The 13,808-nt window shown below is 47.6% G+C and overlaps 1 protein-coding gene across 1 annotated transcript in view; it reads right to left on the minus strand.

Moving 5' to 3' along the window:
* Nucleotides 1-9,253, minus strand: part of ADAP1 (ArfGAP with dual PH domains 1) — a 424,297-nt gene extending 415,044 nt beyond the window's left edge. The window contains exon 1 of the mRNA XM_078664923.1: nt 8,774-9,253. Coding sequence (XP_078521049.1) covers nt 8,774-8,858 — 85 coding nt within the window. The 5' untranslated portion in view covers nt 8,859-9,253. The remainder of the gene's footprint in view (nt 1-8,773) is intronic.
* Nucleotides 9,254-13,808: the final 4,555 nt, after the last annotated feature.

Here is a 13,808-nt window from a genome sequence, read left to right on the forward strand (position 1 = left end):
TTGCAGACCCCTGTGCTGTTCTTTGTACAAGTATGTGTAATAAACCCTATTGAATAACATACATGAAACAAATTCATTGTTATGAACAATATATAAATGATCAATATTATAAGTAGTATGCTGTTAATGCAGAAACCTGTATTGTGAAGACTGCAATTGTACATATCAAAGAGACTTCAATGTCATCATACAATATATGATTATGTGCAAACTCATTGAAGCCTCATAGTCTCGAGATTGTGGGAGACAGTTCTGCTGGCACACTCACGGTCACTTAGTTGAAGAGTTTATGTTCACATCTCCATAAAGAGGAAGTGTTGCAAAATATCACCACACCTTCCATCTTTATTTACTCTCTAATCTCATGGAAAGGGAAGACAGACTCTGCACCAGTGGCCATGGCGACCAAAGGTCGCGGGCTGGAAACTTACACGAACGAGCCTTCTCTATACTTTCGGATAAGGCAACCTTGGTTACAGCAAATAACTGCTGCAAACACTGGCAACTACGCAAGACAAATAAAGACTGGGAAGTCTAGGGCTGGCTACCGGACAGCTTAATCTTACCAGCGGGTTAGTCATGCAATGGTAACCTTCTACAGCTCAGCGACAAAGGCACATTCTCAACTAAACTACACAGGTAGTTACCAAACTCAAAACATCCTTTTTTGGGTCCTACCAAACAGCAAAACAGTGACAATATATTTGACCCATCAGGAGCTTAAAGCACCGTCATGGAAAATGATATCATGAAATATTCTTGCAAATCTAATTCCCCCTCTCTGCTAGCATCTCTCAATGTGGCTCTGTTTTGTTTCTCCATGTAAAGGTGTAAGAAATTATAAAACACACTTTCAGGTCTGCCGCCCAGCCTTGTGAATATGAAAATTAAGGAGGCCCTCATTATAAAGATTGTCAAAGAGTTTTGTCAACTTTATGCAAAGGTTCATTTATTAAAAAAGGTAAGTGCACCACCAAAGTTGTTCTGCCAAATGCTAGCACTGTCAAATGCCAGTGCAGCTGAATGCCAGGGCTGCAGAATACCAAGGAGACCTACTCTTGATTCTACGTCAGGCCTCTATCTTCCACCACCCCTACACTTCCTGTCTCTTTATTTCACACTTGCATGTTCTTTTTCATCCCAGTTTTTACTTTTTGTGACTATTTTCTACTCTCTTTGACTCCTTCCTCCCTCTTGCTCTGGGTTAAAGTCTAATGATGAAAAATAAGTCCCGGTCCCCAAAAAAGAGTGACGTTGCCCGCCAACTACAACCATCAGCACAAATTAAGCACTGTGTAGTATCCTCTTATAAATGAAGAAGAGTCTGATTGAGGTTGTAACAGATAAAGGTTTATTACAGGTTGTAATGATAGGACCTCATCCTCCAGAGTCCAGCTAGCAAATGGCTGGTAACCAAGATACAGGATTCTGACCAACACCATTCTATGCTGGAACACAGGGTGAGAGGCAAGCAAGGAGGATAGCTACAGTAGAGGATACCACAGCACCTCCCTCCTATTAACAATGTTACTAAGACATATAAATATAGGATAGGCAGGGAAGGGTAGGGGAAAAGAGGGTACAAGCCAGCCAAATCAGGAAGTTACAAATCCTTCTAAGCGTGAAGAGCTAAGTCTCTTCCTCGTGGACTTCCTCACAGCATCTCTGGAGGAGGGTAATGAGGAAGAAGGATTTGCTTCTTGAATGGGACCAACAGAGCGACAGACAACAACTCTGCCGAGATTCCATACTTTATGGTCTTGAGTTCTGATGGCATTACCTAAAACCTTTATTACTTTTATAGGTTTGCTAAATTTTGAGACCCCAAATTTCCTCTCAGGTAGTTTGATCCTCACTACATCTCCTACACACACAACAGTCTTCTTTACAGCTTTTCTCTCATCATACTGACACTTCCTTTTGATCATTTTGTCCAACTCTCTCTCTTTCCAAGAGACAGAATCAGATGCGTTACCAGCTTGACCAAGTTTGCCTAAAACCCAAGAAGGTTTGAGAGGGGTGCAGGCAGGTCTACCTTTGAACAGGATGAATGGAGTTACCCCAGTGGAAGAGTGAGCAGTGAATCTGTATTCGCAAACTTTCTTTTCTAAAGCTTCCTCCCAACAACTTTTAGAAACAAGAGCCAACTGCATCGCTTCCTTAAGAACTTTAATGAATCTCTCGACTACGCCGTTGCTTTCTGGATGATAAACGGCGGCGCGCTTGTGTACAATGCTCCTCTCACTTAAGAACTTTTCTACAAGAGCAGAGGTGAACTGTACCCCATTGTCAGTGAGAACTGAGCTTGGTAGACCTTCTTGAGCAAATAGGTTATCTAGAAACGAGATGACTGAGTTAGAGTCAACTCTAGAAACAATTTTTATGAAGGGCCATCTGGAAAACATGTCTACACACACAAGGACATACTTATCCTGACTATTCACTTTGACAGGACCTAGAATGTCTAAGGAGATATCAACCCACGGACCCACAGATTGTTTCCTGACAGTCATGGGTTGTGTTCTGCATTTCAAAATCTTATCACTAGAAGAACACTGTACGCAATCACGAACTGATCTTTCAATTTCTGTGTCCATGGCTGGCCACCAATAAGTGTCTCTAACCCTCGCCTTGGTCTTGGCTATACCCATGTGACTAGAGTGAGCAGACTCAATTATCTTAGGTCTAAGTTTTACTGGGGGTACTAGTCTGGTACCTCTAACTAACAAGCCATTTAGCATGGAAAGTTGGTCCTTCACACCCCAGAACCCTTTAATTTCATCACAACAGTCTTTCTTCTGGCACCAACCATTACTTAGAAACCCGACAACAAGTTGTAGAGTAGTATCTGATTGCATTTCAGAAGTCCACTCACCCTCCGTAATCACACCTTCGGTGACAACACACACTTTGAGATTTATGAAATGGCTACTAATTCTGGGACAGGGGCATGTGTCTGTCCCCAACTTCCCTGGTTCACTTGGGATCGGTGAGAAATACGGTGTGTGAACAATGGCCAAAACTTTGCAATGGATCTGTATCTCTGAAGCGCAACAACTCAAGGGAACGCTTGAAGGGGCTCCACAGAGCCAAGAAAAAGTGAACATGAGCTAAAATCATGAGTTACATAATAGTCAGTGAGGGTATAGTTGGGTGTATAGTAAAGGCCTGCCGTGCATCTGGGAAGCCTTTACTCCTTATGTAGCAGCAGGGGCATTGCGTTCAACAGGGAAGCAGCAGCTATAGAAGGCTCTTCCACCACTAAGTACCCATTTGCAAGATGGAACTTGAAGACGAAAAAGATCTGCAGATCGAAGATTGAGTGTTCGACGATACCAAGCAAGTCTGGAGGAAAGTGCGTGCAATGCCTTACGCACTCGGCACAGGGCTTGAAACTTAATGCGTTCTCAAACTGGAAGCTGATGTAGAGCAATCAGAGATATGGTGGTGATGTGAAGGGCAAAAGTATCTTTTCCTCAGTGTCCTAGATCAGCGGCAGCCTCTGTATCGCTTTAACCCGTACCCCTAAGTAAGCTGCATTGCAATAATTGATCCCGGAGGAGACAAAGGCACTTAGAATTATTACTTTATGCCAGCAGGCGAACAGATAAAGAATTTTCCTAAGCATCCACAGATAAAAAAAAAACGAAGAACTGACCAGAACTCATCTGTACGCCCACTGTGTGACCAGTGTCTTTAAAAGCAGATTCCTATGTTTAATAATCTATTGATTATCAGGACAGATGTAAGAAATGGGTTGTGTTGAGCTTAAACACTGTCTGCAATGTCCTAATATATGCTTTTGTCTAATTGTTAGGTCGGCCCTGGGTGGCGCGTGTGCTGCTCTGCGAGGCATGCAGTATTTGAGTATGGACTTGAAGCCCCACCCACTCTCCGCCCAACTTTGTTATTGGCTTGTGTCATTGTCCTTCACAAATGCTGGCTTCTGATTCTTTAATAGGCTTGTTAGTCCCTCCCTAGTACAGACTTGTCTTCATTTGTAATCTCCCATGAGGACTGGCCCTTTTACTTCTGTTGTTACTCTGTACGTCTTATTTAGTCTGTAAGCACTATTTTCCGTAATGAGTTTCTCCTACTGCAGGCACGACATACTTTCCTGCAGCATTCAGTCCGCATGGGGCACTTTCACTTTCCAAGCAGCCTGGGACAATGTCTGCCGCTTCTTTGAAATGAAATAGGTCTCACATTTACAAGAGTTTGAGCTATTGGCATCGGAAATGACAATGCTTTGTATTTAAGTGCTAATTATCAAAACAGATAAATAAAAGGCATTGCCATTTACAATGCCAATAGCTTAAACTCTCGCAAATGCGAGACCTATTGCATTGCAAATGCTTGTTCTTTGTCCAACGCTGTATTTAGGGATTGTCTTGTTCTGGCATTTAATGACATTTGATGAGGGAAAAGCAGCTTCTTCAAATGGATGCATGGAGAGACTGGTGGAGATCTTAAATGCCGAAGGCCAGGACCAGACTTTTGTAACAAAACACCCAAGAAAAGCGTCAACTGGTTGGATCCAAACATAAAGGAGCAAAATTAAAAGCCGACAGCTGAGGGCACAGGTCAGAACCAAACACCAATAGCAGAGAGCCAATGGTAGCTTTGAAGGGAAAAACCACAAACTTTGCAGCTGGAAAGCAAATGCCAAACATCAAATGTCAGAACAAACCGTCCAATGCAAATTGTGATAGGCTAGAATAAAAGAACAAAAATATCACAAATAAAAAACAAAATAACAAAATCAAGCATCAGAAGAAGACGTTTAAAGGTGCTATTTAAACTAAAAACCAAAAAGTATACAACCAAATGTCATAGGTCGGAATTTGATGGCAATAACCAAATGTCACAGGTAAGAATAAATAAAATAAAAATAAAGGTCAGTGGTCGTGACCACTGATTCAAAGCACAATACCAAATGTTGGAAACCTAAATAATACAACCAAAAGCTCAAATGTCACAACAAAATGACCCTAAGCAAATCTCAGATCCGAATCAGAAGAGTCAAGGGTCCCAGTAAAATGCTGGTCCCAAAATGTTTCAAACACAAATCAGAAGAATAAAACCAAAAGTCAATGATCAAAATCACATATTGAAAAAACAATTGCCAAAGATCAGAACCTGGAGAATAGAACAGTAGGCAAAAAATCGGAATAAAATGTCCTTAAATAAATATCACAGGTAAAATTAGAAGACCGAAACTAAATGTCAAAGGTCAAAATCACAGGTTCAACCTCAGATGTCAAACGTCATAAAACTAAACAATAAAAACAAAGGTCAAAGGAAAATATCCACAGGCAGCTGTCACAGATCAGAACCAGAAGACAGAAAGCAAATGGCATTGGCTAGAAGCACAAGTTCAAATTCAAAGGTCAGAGCCTAAAGGGTAAAAAACATAGGTCAAAGGTCAGGACAAATGAACATAAACTTATATCCCAGATAAAATAGAACGTGGGAGGCCCAAACCGAAAGAATCAAAATCCAAAATTGTTCCCAAACAAAGGTGACTGCAGAAGCATTGGTAAAGGCAGCGAGTGTGGTGGGAGGGGTGCGTCTGGGAGCCCGGGAGGGGCTGGCACAGGCTGATGTCATTGTCATCTCGGAGCTGCGCGAGGCGCGGGCAGCGCTGCCACCAGACCCCAGGAAGACGCTGAGAGGGCATTATTGGGAGCTGGGAGCGGCACCGTTAAAGGGAGCCCGTGGCTGTCCTGGCTGGTACCAGGCTCTACCCACACACGCCCTCCGCTCGGGGGGCAAGGTCCGCCCGAGACGTGCAGCGGCACCGCTCCCTGCTGCAGCAGTGCCAAGTGTCCCGATGCACCCGGGCACCGAGACATGCCGACTATATGCACACACAGGGGGGCTGGGGCACACAGGTGGGGGGCTGGGGGCACACAGGTTGGGGGGCTGCTGGCACACAGGTTGGGGGGCTGCTGGCACACAGGTTGGGGGGCTGCTGGCACACAGGTTGGGGGGCTGCTGGCACACAGGTTGGGGGCTGCTGGCACACAGGTTGGGGGCTGCTGGCACACAGGTTGGGGGGCTGCTGGCACACTGGTTGGGGGGGGCTGCTGGCACAGGTCGAATTATGTTTAACACAAAGACAGAACGGGCAGGAGGCGGGGTGGAACAGTCCGAGAGCTCGTGGACTCGAACACGAGGGGTGGGGGCAGGAGAGAGCAGACAGAAGATTCATAGACAGCATAGACAATGAGTGACAGCAGTGACATCAGCCGTGATTGTCCACACATGCGGCTTCAAGGATGAGGGAACAGACAGGAGGCATGAGGGAAGAGACAGAAGGCATGAGGGAAGAGACAGGAGGCATGAGGGCACAGACAGGATCCATACGGATAGGAGGCATGAGGACAGAGACATGAGGCATGAGGGCACAGACAGGAGGCATGGGGACAGAGACAGGAGGCATGAGGGAAGAGACAGGAGGCATGAGGGAAGAGACAGGAGGCATGAGGACAGAGACATGAGGCATGAGGGCACAGACAGGATCCATACGGATAGGAGGCATGAGGGCACAGCCAGGAGGCATGAGGACACAGACAGGAGGCATGAGGACAGGAGGCATGAGGGCACAGACAGGAGGCATGCGGACAGAGACAGGAGTCATGAGGACACCGACAGGAGGCATGAGGACAGAGACAGGAGTCATGAGCGCACAGACAGGAGGCATGAGGGCACAGACAGGAGGCATGAGGGCACAGACAGGAGGCATGGGGACAGAGACAGGAGGCATGGAGACAGAGACAGGAGGCATGAGGACAGAGACAGGAGTCATGAGGGCACAGACAGGAGGCATGAGGGCACAGACAGGAGGCATGAGGGCACAGACAGGAGGCATGAGGACAGAGACAGGAGGCATGAGGGCACAGACAGGAGGCATGAGGGCACAGACAGGAGGCATGGGGACAGAGACAGGAGGCATGAGGGCACAGACAGGAGGCATGAGGACAGAGACAGGAGGCCTGAGGACAGGAGGCATGAGGGCACAGACAGGAGGCATGAGGACAGAGACAGGAGACATGAGGGCACAGACAGGAGGCATGCGGACAGAGACAGGAGGCATGAGGGCACAGACAGGAGGCATGAGGGCACAGACAGGAGGCATGAGGACAGAGACAGGAGGCATGAGGGCACAGACAGGAGGCATGAGGGCACAGACAGGAGGCATGAGGACAGGAGGACAGGAGGCATGAGGGCACAGACAGGAGGCATGGGGACAGAGACAGGAGGCATGAGGGCACAGACAGGAGGCATGGGGACAGAGACAGGAGGCATGAGGACAGAGACAGGAGTCATGAGGGCACAGACAGGAGGCATGAGGGCACAGACAGGAGGCATGGGGACAGAGACAGGAGGCATGGGGACAGAGACAGGAGGCATGAGGACACAGACAGGAGGCCTGAGGACACAGACAGGAGGCCTGAGGACAGAGACAGGAGGCATGAGGACAGACAGGAGTCATGAGGGCACAGACAGGAGACATGGGGACAGAGACAGGAGGCATGAGGGCACAGACAGGAGGCATGAGGGCACAGACAGGAGGCATGAGGACAGAGACAGGAGGCCTGAGGACAGGAGGCATGAGGGCACAGACAGGAGGCATGAGGACAGAGACAGGAGACATGAGGGCACAGACAGGAGGCATGCGGACAGAGACAGGAGGCATGAGGGCACAGACAGGAGGCATGAGGGCACAGACAGGAGGCATGAGGGCACAGACAGGAGGCATGAGGGCACAGACAGGAGGCATGAGGGCACAGACAGGAGGCATGAGGACAGAGACAGGAGGCATGAGGACAGGAGGCATGAGGGCACAGACAGGAGGCATGGAGACATACACATGATGAGCCAATAACACAGGCAGGAGGCATGAACGCACAGGCAGGAGGCAAAGACTTACAGACAGGGGGCGTGAAGCCACATACGGGAGGCGTGAGGGCACAGACAGGGGGCGTGAGGGCACAGACAGGAGGCGTGAGGGCACAGACAGGAGGCGTGAGGGCACAGACAGGGGGCGTGAGGGCACAGACAGGGGGCGTGAGGGCACAGACAGGGGGCGTGAGGGCACAGACAGGGGGTGTGAGGGCACAGACAGGGGGCGTGAGGGCACAGACAGCGGGAGTGAGGGCACAGACAGGAGGCATGAGGGCACAGACAGCGGGCATGAGGGCACAGACAGCGGGCATGAGGGCACAGACAGCGGGCATGAGGGCACAGACCGTGGGCATGAGGAGGAATGCATGAGAACCCAAAGTCTGGAGTCAGGAACGAGCAGGCAGGAGGCGTACAAAACACACTGCCAAAGAGGACAGAGTTAAAAGGAAGCAAGTCAGAGGAGGGTTTACACTCACAGGTAGACAACAGGGAGGAGGTAAGAGGACAGACCGACAGGGAGCCACAGGACGGACAAGAGAGGATAGAGGAGGAAAAGATCGAGGCAGCAGTACACCCTGAGATAAAGGGAACAAGAAGCAAACACCAGGAAAGACGGAAGAGGAGGACGCAGGGTGCCCGCTCCCTAGAAGCACCCACAGGGGTCGTGCCAGGACAAGCACACCACAGGGACATCGGTGGGACATAAGGCCGGGCAGAGCAGGGCACACACCCGGGCAGGTGCAGCGGGATCCCCCCAGACAGTGGCAGCTCACTCAGTCATCCGCAGGACACGCCCAGACAGGAGCCGCAGATCACACAGTCAGGACGACCCAGGCGGGCACGCCGGGAGCGGGTGACTTACCGGGGGCCTGGCAGTCGGCGCACACGCTGTTCCCCGGCCTCTGGATGAGCTCCTGCAGGGCTCTCTTGTTCCTCTCCTCTGCCATGGTGCCCGCGGGCGGCTGGAGGTGCCCCGCTCCCCTCTCCGGTGCCTCCTACCTCCGGGCGGACTCTGGGCGCAGGGGCTGAGGGCAGGCGGCGGGCTCCTCTCTCATCGCGGGCGGCGCGGCATTACCTGCAGCTCCGGAGTGTATCCCAGCCGGAGCCCTCCTCCTCAGCCATTCAAAGTGCAGCTCACTGCTTGCAAGCACCGGCTCTGCTCTGGTTCCGCATTCCTGGAGCCCTCGGGCTGCTGGTGCTCGGAGGGCGCCCCCTGGCGGCCGCCCAGGGGCGCGCACCTCTGCACGCATTGAGACACTTAAATTACCTGTCGTCCGAGTCCAGATTTTACACGTAGCAATATGTGATGATGTACAGCACAAGTCTAATCTACCTGGACTTTCCACCACTACTGGGCTGCACTTAGATACTTGCCTGGAGGTTGGGACTGTCTCGTGGTAATATGACTGAATGGGCGAAGCTGTTTGGGGGTTACTGTAAGGTTAGTAGCTATATGGTCTTTCCTTGCTTTATATTGTACTTTCCCTCACCATTATCGTGATTTATAAGGTGAATTAATAGTAATGGCAGTGCAGATTTATATACTTTTATCACTGCACAGAAATGCTATTTTTTTCTGAGTTGCATTAAATTGTGAAAAGTAAATAAAGATCTAATAAAAAAAACACGGAACTGTGTACGGTCAAGTTTTATAATTCGTTTCAGAGCTTTCAGGAACGTCAAACAGCACCTACACGTGGTCACGTTTTCGTAAATTCATTAATTGCGTTTCTTTTGCGAGAAACATTACTATCCAACATTCAAATAATACTGGTGTTACTATGTGATGTGCGTTGCACAGTATACTGCAAACCTCGCAACATAATAGAGCCACGTGTTACTTCTGATATGGGAATACGGCTGCCAACCCTCTCCAGTCTCTGTATTTTTTTTACTACCTCTAAAACCCCTCCCCTTTCGTTTTTGATGCAAACTCTTGCTATGCCAAAAGTTAAAATCAGCTGCCCCGGATGCTTTCCAGCTGTCTTGGGTGAAGATTGGCTAGGTTCCAGGACTGCAGGATGCCCCCAATCTGAATTTTATGGCAGCTACCAGCACACCACGAATTATCAACATTTACATTTTGAAACCCGGGGTGTTTATCACTTTACGGTTTCTCAAAGTTGCACCCTGATTATATTTCCAATACGTGTCTAATCAGTGCTAAGTATACTTTTTGGGGTTGGGGGAGATCCCTATTTTAAAATAACACAAATTATTGCTTTCTGTCTATTACTTCCTTCCTCCACAGTCCGTCGTGCCCACTGGGTACACATACTTGATTAGCTCCACCTGGCACGTTCCTCATTTTATATACCCGTTTTAACAGATTTGCAGCAGAGCACACGTTGCACAGAGCTGTCGTCAGCGGTGCGGCCAGCTGGAAACGCTGCAGATGATCGCAGTGAGTCAGCGCTGCTGAGTCAGTGTGACGTCACAGCAAACCTGCGCTAAACACCTCGCATGGTGTCGTCAGCGGTGCGGCCAGGTGGAAACGCTGCAGATGATCGCAGTGAGTCAGCGCTGCTGAGTCAGTGTGACGTCACAGCAAACCTGCGCTAAACACCTCGCATGGTGTCGTCAGCGGTGCGGCCAGGTGGAAACGCTGCAGATGATCGCCATGAGTCAGCGCTGCTGAGTCAGTGTGACGTCACAGCAAACCTGCGCTTCTGCCCCACGGAGCCGCAAGGGTCAGTCAAGCTGCATGGCGGGTGTCCCGACCTGTCTACACCGCTTTACGCACCGGATGAATCACGGATCACAAGCAGGGAGAGTTGCACGAAGTGAGAAAAGCCACAACGTGTGAGAGAAAGTTACCGAAGCTTTACAGCGCGTCTGTCTTTTTAACACTCATATTCCATAAAAAGTGACAGGATAAAACCAAAAAAAGGTAACATCGCGTCACTTTAAAACGTAGTCATATTAGAACCTACCAGAGGCGCAACTAGAGACAAATTTCGGGGGGGGCTAAGAAAAAATTCGGGTGGGGCTAATTCTTCCAGCAGTATGCAGAGTGGAGATGCAGGGGCTCTCTAAAATGGGGTGAAAAAGCAACAAAGCCTCATTAACAAGCAAATGGTCTTTTAAAGACCTGTGAAGTACTCGGGTGAGGCTGTGTTTGTGCCCGGGACGCTGTCTCAGCCGGGCTGACACACACGACAGGGGGGAGGGGCTGAAGCCCTTTGAGACCAATGGGCATTGAACGCCTGGAGAGAGCCCAGGGATGGCTACATATTACACATTAGTGTTATGTAGTTTTATATTACATCTTTGTGTTGGGTAGTTAGCTTGAAACCCTGTTTAAAATGTTTAGGTTTTATATACTTGCATGAATAAATTGTTGATATAACAGTGGGCAATGGTGAGGGACTTCGGATTTATGTGATACAATGGCTTCAGGGTTTACCACATAATTATAGATTTACCACAGTTGCCATATCATTTTACTACCTATTCTTTAGAATTAACAAAGAATGTTGCTTCTAGCTAATGATAATGTAGCCTTGCGGCTGGAGCGGTGGACCTTGGACCTGGGGAACCGGGTTCAAGTCTCAGCAACGATGCTCAACATCCTGTGATTCTGGGCAAATCACTTAATCTCCCAGTGCCTAACAAAAATGAATGTGTACATCTGTAACAAAACTGGTGCTCATGTAAAGCGCTCTGATACTCGATGTCTCGGGTCTAGTTTGTGCTATATAAAACTCTAAAAATTAAAATATATATATATATATAATGTGCCACCTAAATTGCAATTTTTTAGACACAAATTAGATAACCTTGCTGCATAATGTGGTCCTCCAAGCCACATACTCTCAATATTCTTCACAATGTAAAGCTCCGCAGAGTGGTTTGGAGGATATCATTTTGATGATGAAATCTATATTCAATGGCAATCCCTGTGAAATATGGGTTTTTATACTACTGCATTCTGTGTAATGAAAGCACCTAAATATGTAGTATATTATTACTAAGGAACAATAAAACTGTGAATTCTTTGTGAACTCCGTCTATCCCCAGACATTTATAATCCTAATTGGAACCAAGGAGAGAGCCACCCTCCTCGCAACTTCCCGAAACAGTCAGTGTGCAAAAGACAGAGACAGTATCTAAGGCCAAAATGTGACGCAGATCATGCCTCTAGGTAAGCAAGGGCTTGTAATTAAGAGTTGCTGCTACCAACAAGCAAAGTTGAGACACATCATGCACTCACTCTCTTCTGCCTTGAAGTTACGGGGGCTGTTATTAACTTGAGACTGTATTAATATAACTGCATCTACAATGGCCCTCCAGCTTCACGGCTCAATCGGTTGCAGATGGCCCAGAATGTCTCACCTGTCTCAGCGTTGGATAGAAGCGATCATGGTACAGCAGCAGCTCTAAATCCCTTCACTGGTTACCAGTTATAAGATGGAATCCTATTCAAACTTGACTGCTGGATGTATACATGTATACACTGCTGTAGGATGAATATATGTACTTGGTCCTCCTCTATCTATCCAGCAGAATCTCACTCTACTGTAACATAAAAAATCTAAGAACTCAGGATAAATTGTTTTTGAAAGTCCCACCAGTCAACTTTAAAATTAAGGCTTCAGACCTTTTTCTGCCCCAGGCCCCTCTATCTGATTGATTGATTGAGACCATATGTAAAGCGCTCACAGCTACTTCAGTAAGCAGTGTTGCAACGCTCTGAGGAGAGTGACAGTTACAATCAACTCGGTCAGTAAGATCTGGACTCTCTCCGAGAATTGCTGAGATATCCGTCCAACTTGACTTGCTTTAAGAAGGCACTAAAAACACATATTTTGGTGTTACGGACCCACATAAGACCCACACAAAGAGTTCCCTTTGTAGAAGTGCATGTGTGAGAAGTGGCCTGATAGGTAGGCAGGATTCAAGCAGCGAGAGATACCACATTCAATCACAATATGGAATGACCTGACCCCTTATGAGAAAGGAGAACATCATATCACGAAATCCTTGTTTAGTTCATTTTAAAGCTCTTCTGTTTTGTGCATTTATTTAGTAAGGCATTGGAGTGCTGTAGATAGTCGTAGCAATAGGGAGAAGAAGCAGGGCAATGTATGAGCCCTGCTAACTTGTCAATTTCTCCTACAGGGAGAGATCTCTTTCAATGTCCTTATATTATGTTCAGGTGGCATACAAGGCTACTTCGGCTGCCACGGGGCCTTGTGAATACATCACACATACCAGTCAGCGAGCCAGGCCGAACCCATCAGGGCGCACTAGAAAACCTTTAACAGATCAATACGTCGCTTCTCTCAGCCAATGTTTTCTTAAATATTTTATTATACAAATAAGAATGCCGAGATGTGACTTAATATGCAGTGTGTGCTATAGAAGAGCAGTCCCTCAGTGTTGTCAGAGCGGGAAATGTTTGAGCACTTTGTGGAAGACTCAGAAATGTTACTATTCCACTGCTACCATGTCCACTCCTCGTGAACTTGGATCTGCACGACTGAGGTACAGGACATGGACCCCCATCATCTCAGTGAATAATGTCTCACTGCTACAGACACTCCTCAGATATGTTGTGTCACTTATGGTGACGCTGATGGCAATTCACCGGCTCCTGCCTGTGAAGTTCTATCTAGACCCAGACATCTAAAAGGGGCCTTGATGTTGCAGTTTTATTTTCGAACACTTAACTGCCTGGGCACAACAACAGCAAGAAACAGGCCCCCAAGGCACAATGATGTCATCTTGTGTAAATGGTAGTAGAGCTCTGATGCCTAACAGGGCCTGGTTCATGCTTCAGTATATTGAAAAATAAATACAGAAATACATTCCATAATTCCCATGTGGCAGCACTCTGACTGCAAACAAGAGCTATTCTTACTCCCAATATTATGTCACGGTTAACACTTCAAACA

The sequence above is a fragment of the Lissotriton helveticus genome, chromosome 10 (genome assembly GCF_964261635.1).
Source record: "Lissotriton helveticus chromosome 10, aLisHel1.1, whole genome shotgun sequence".
Lineage (NCBI taxonomy): Eukaryota > Metazoa > Chordata > Amphibia > Caudata > Salamandridae > Lissotriton > Lissotriton helveticus.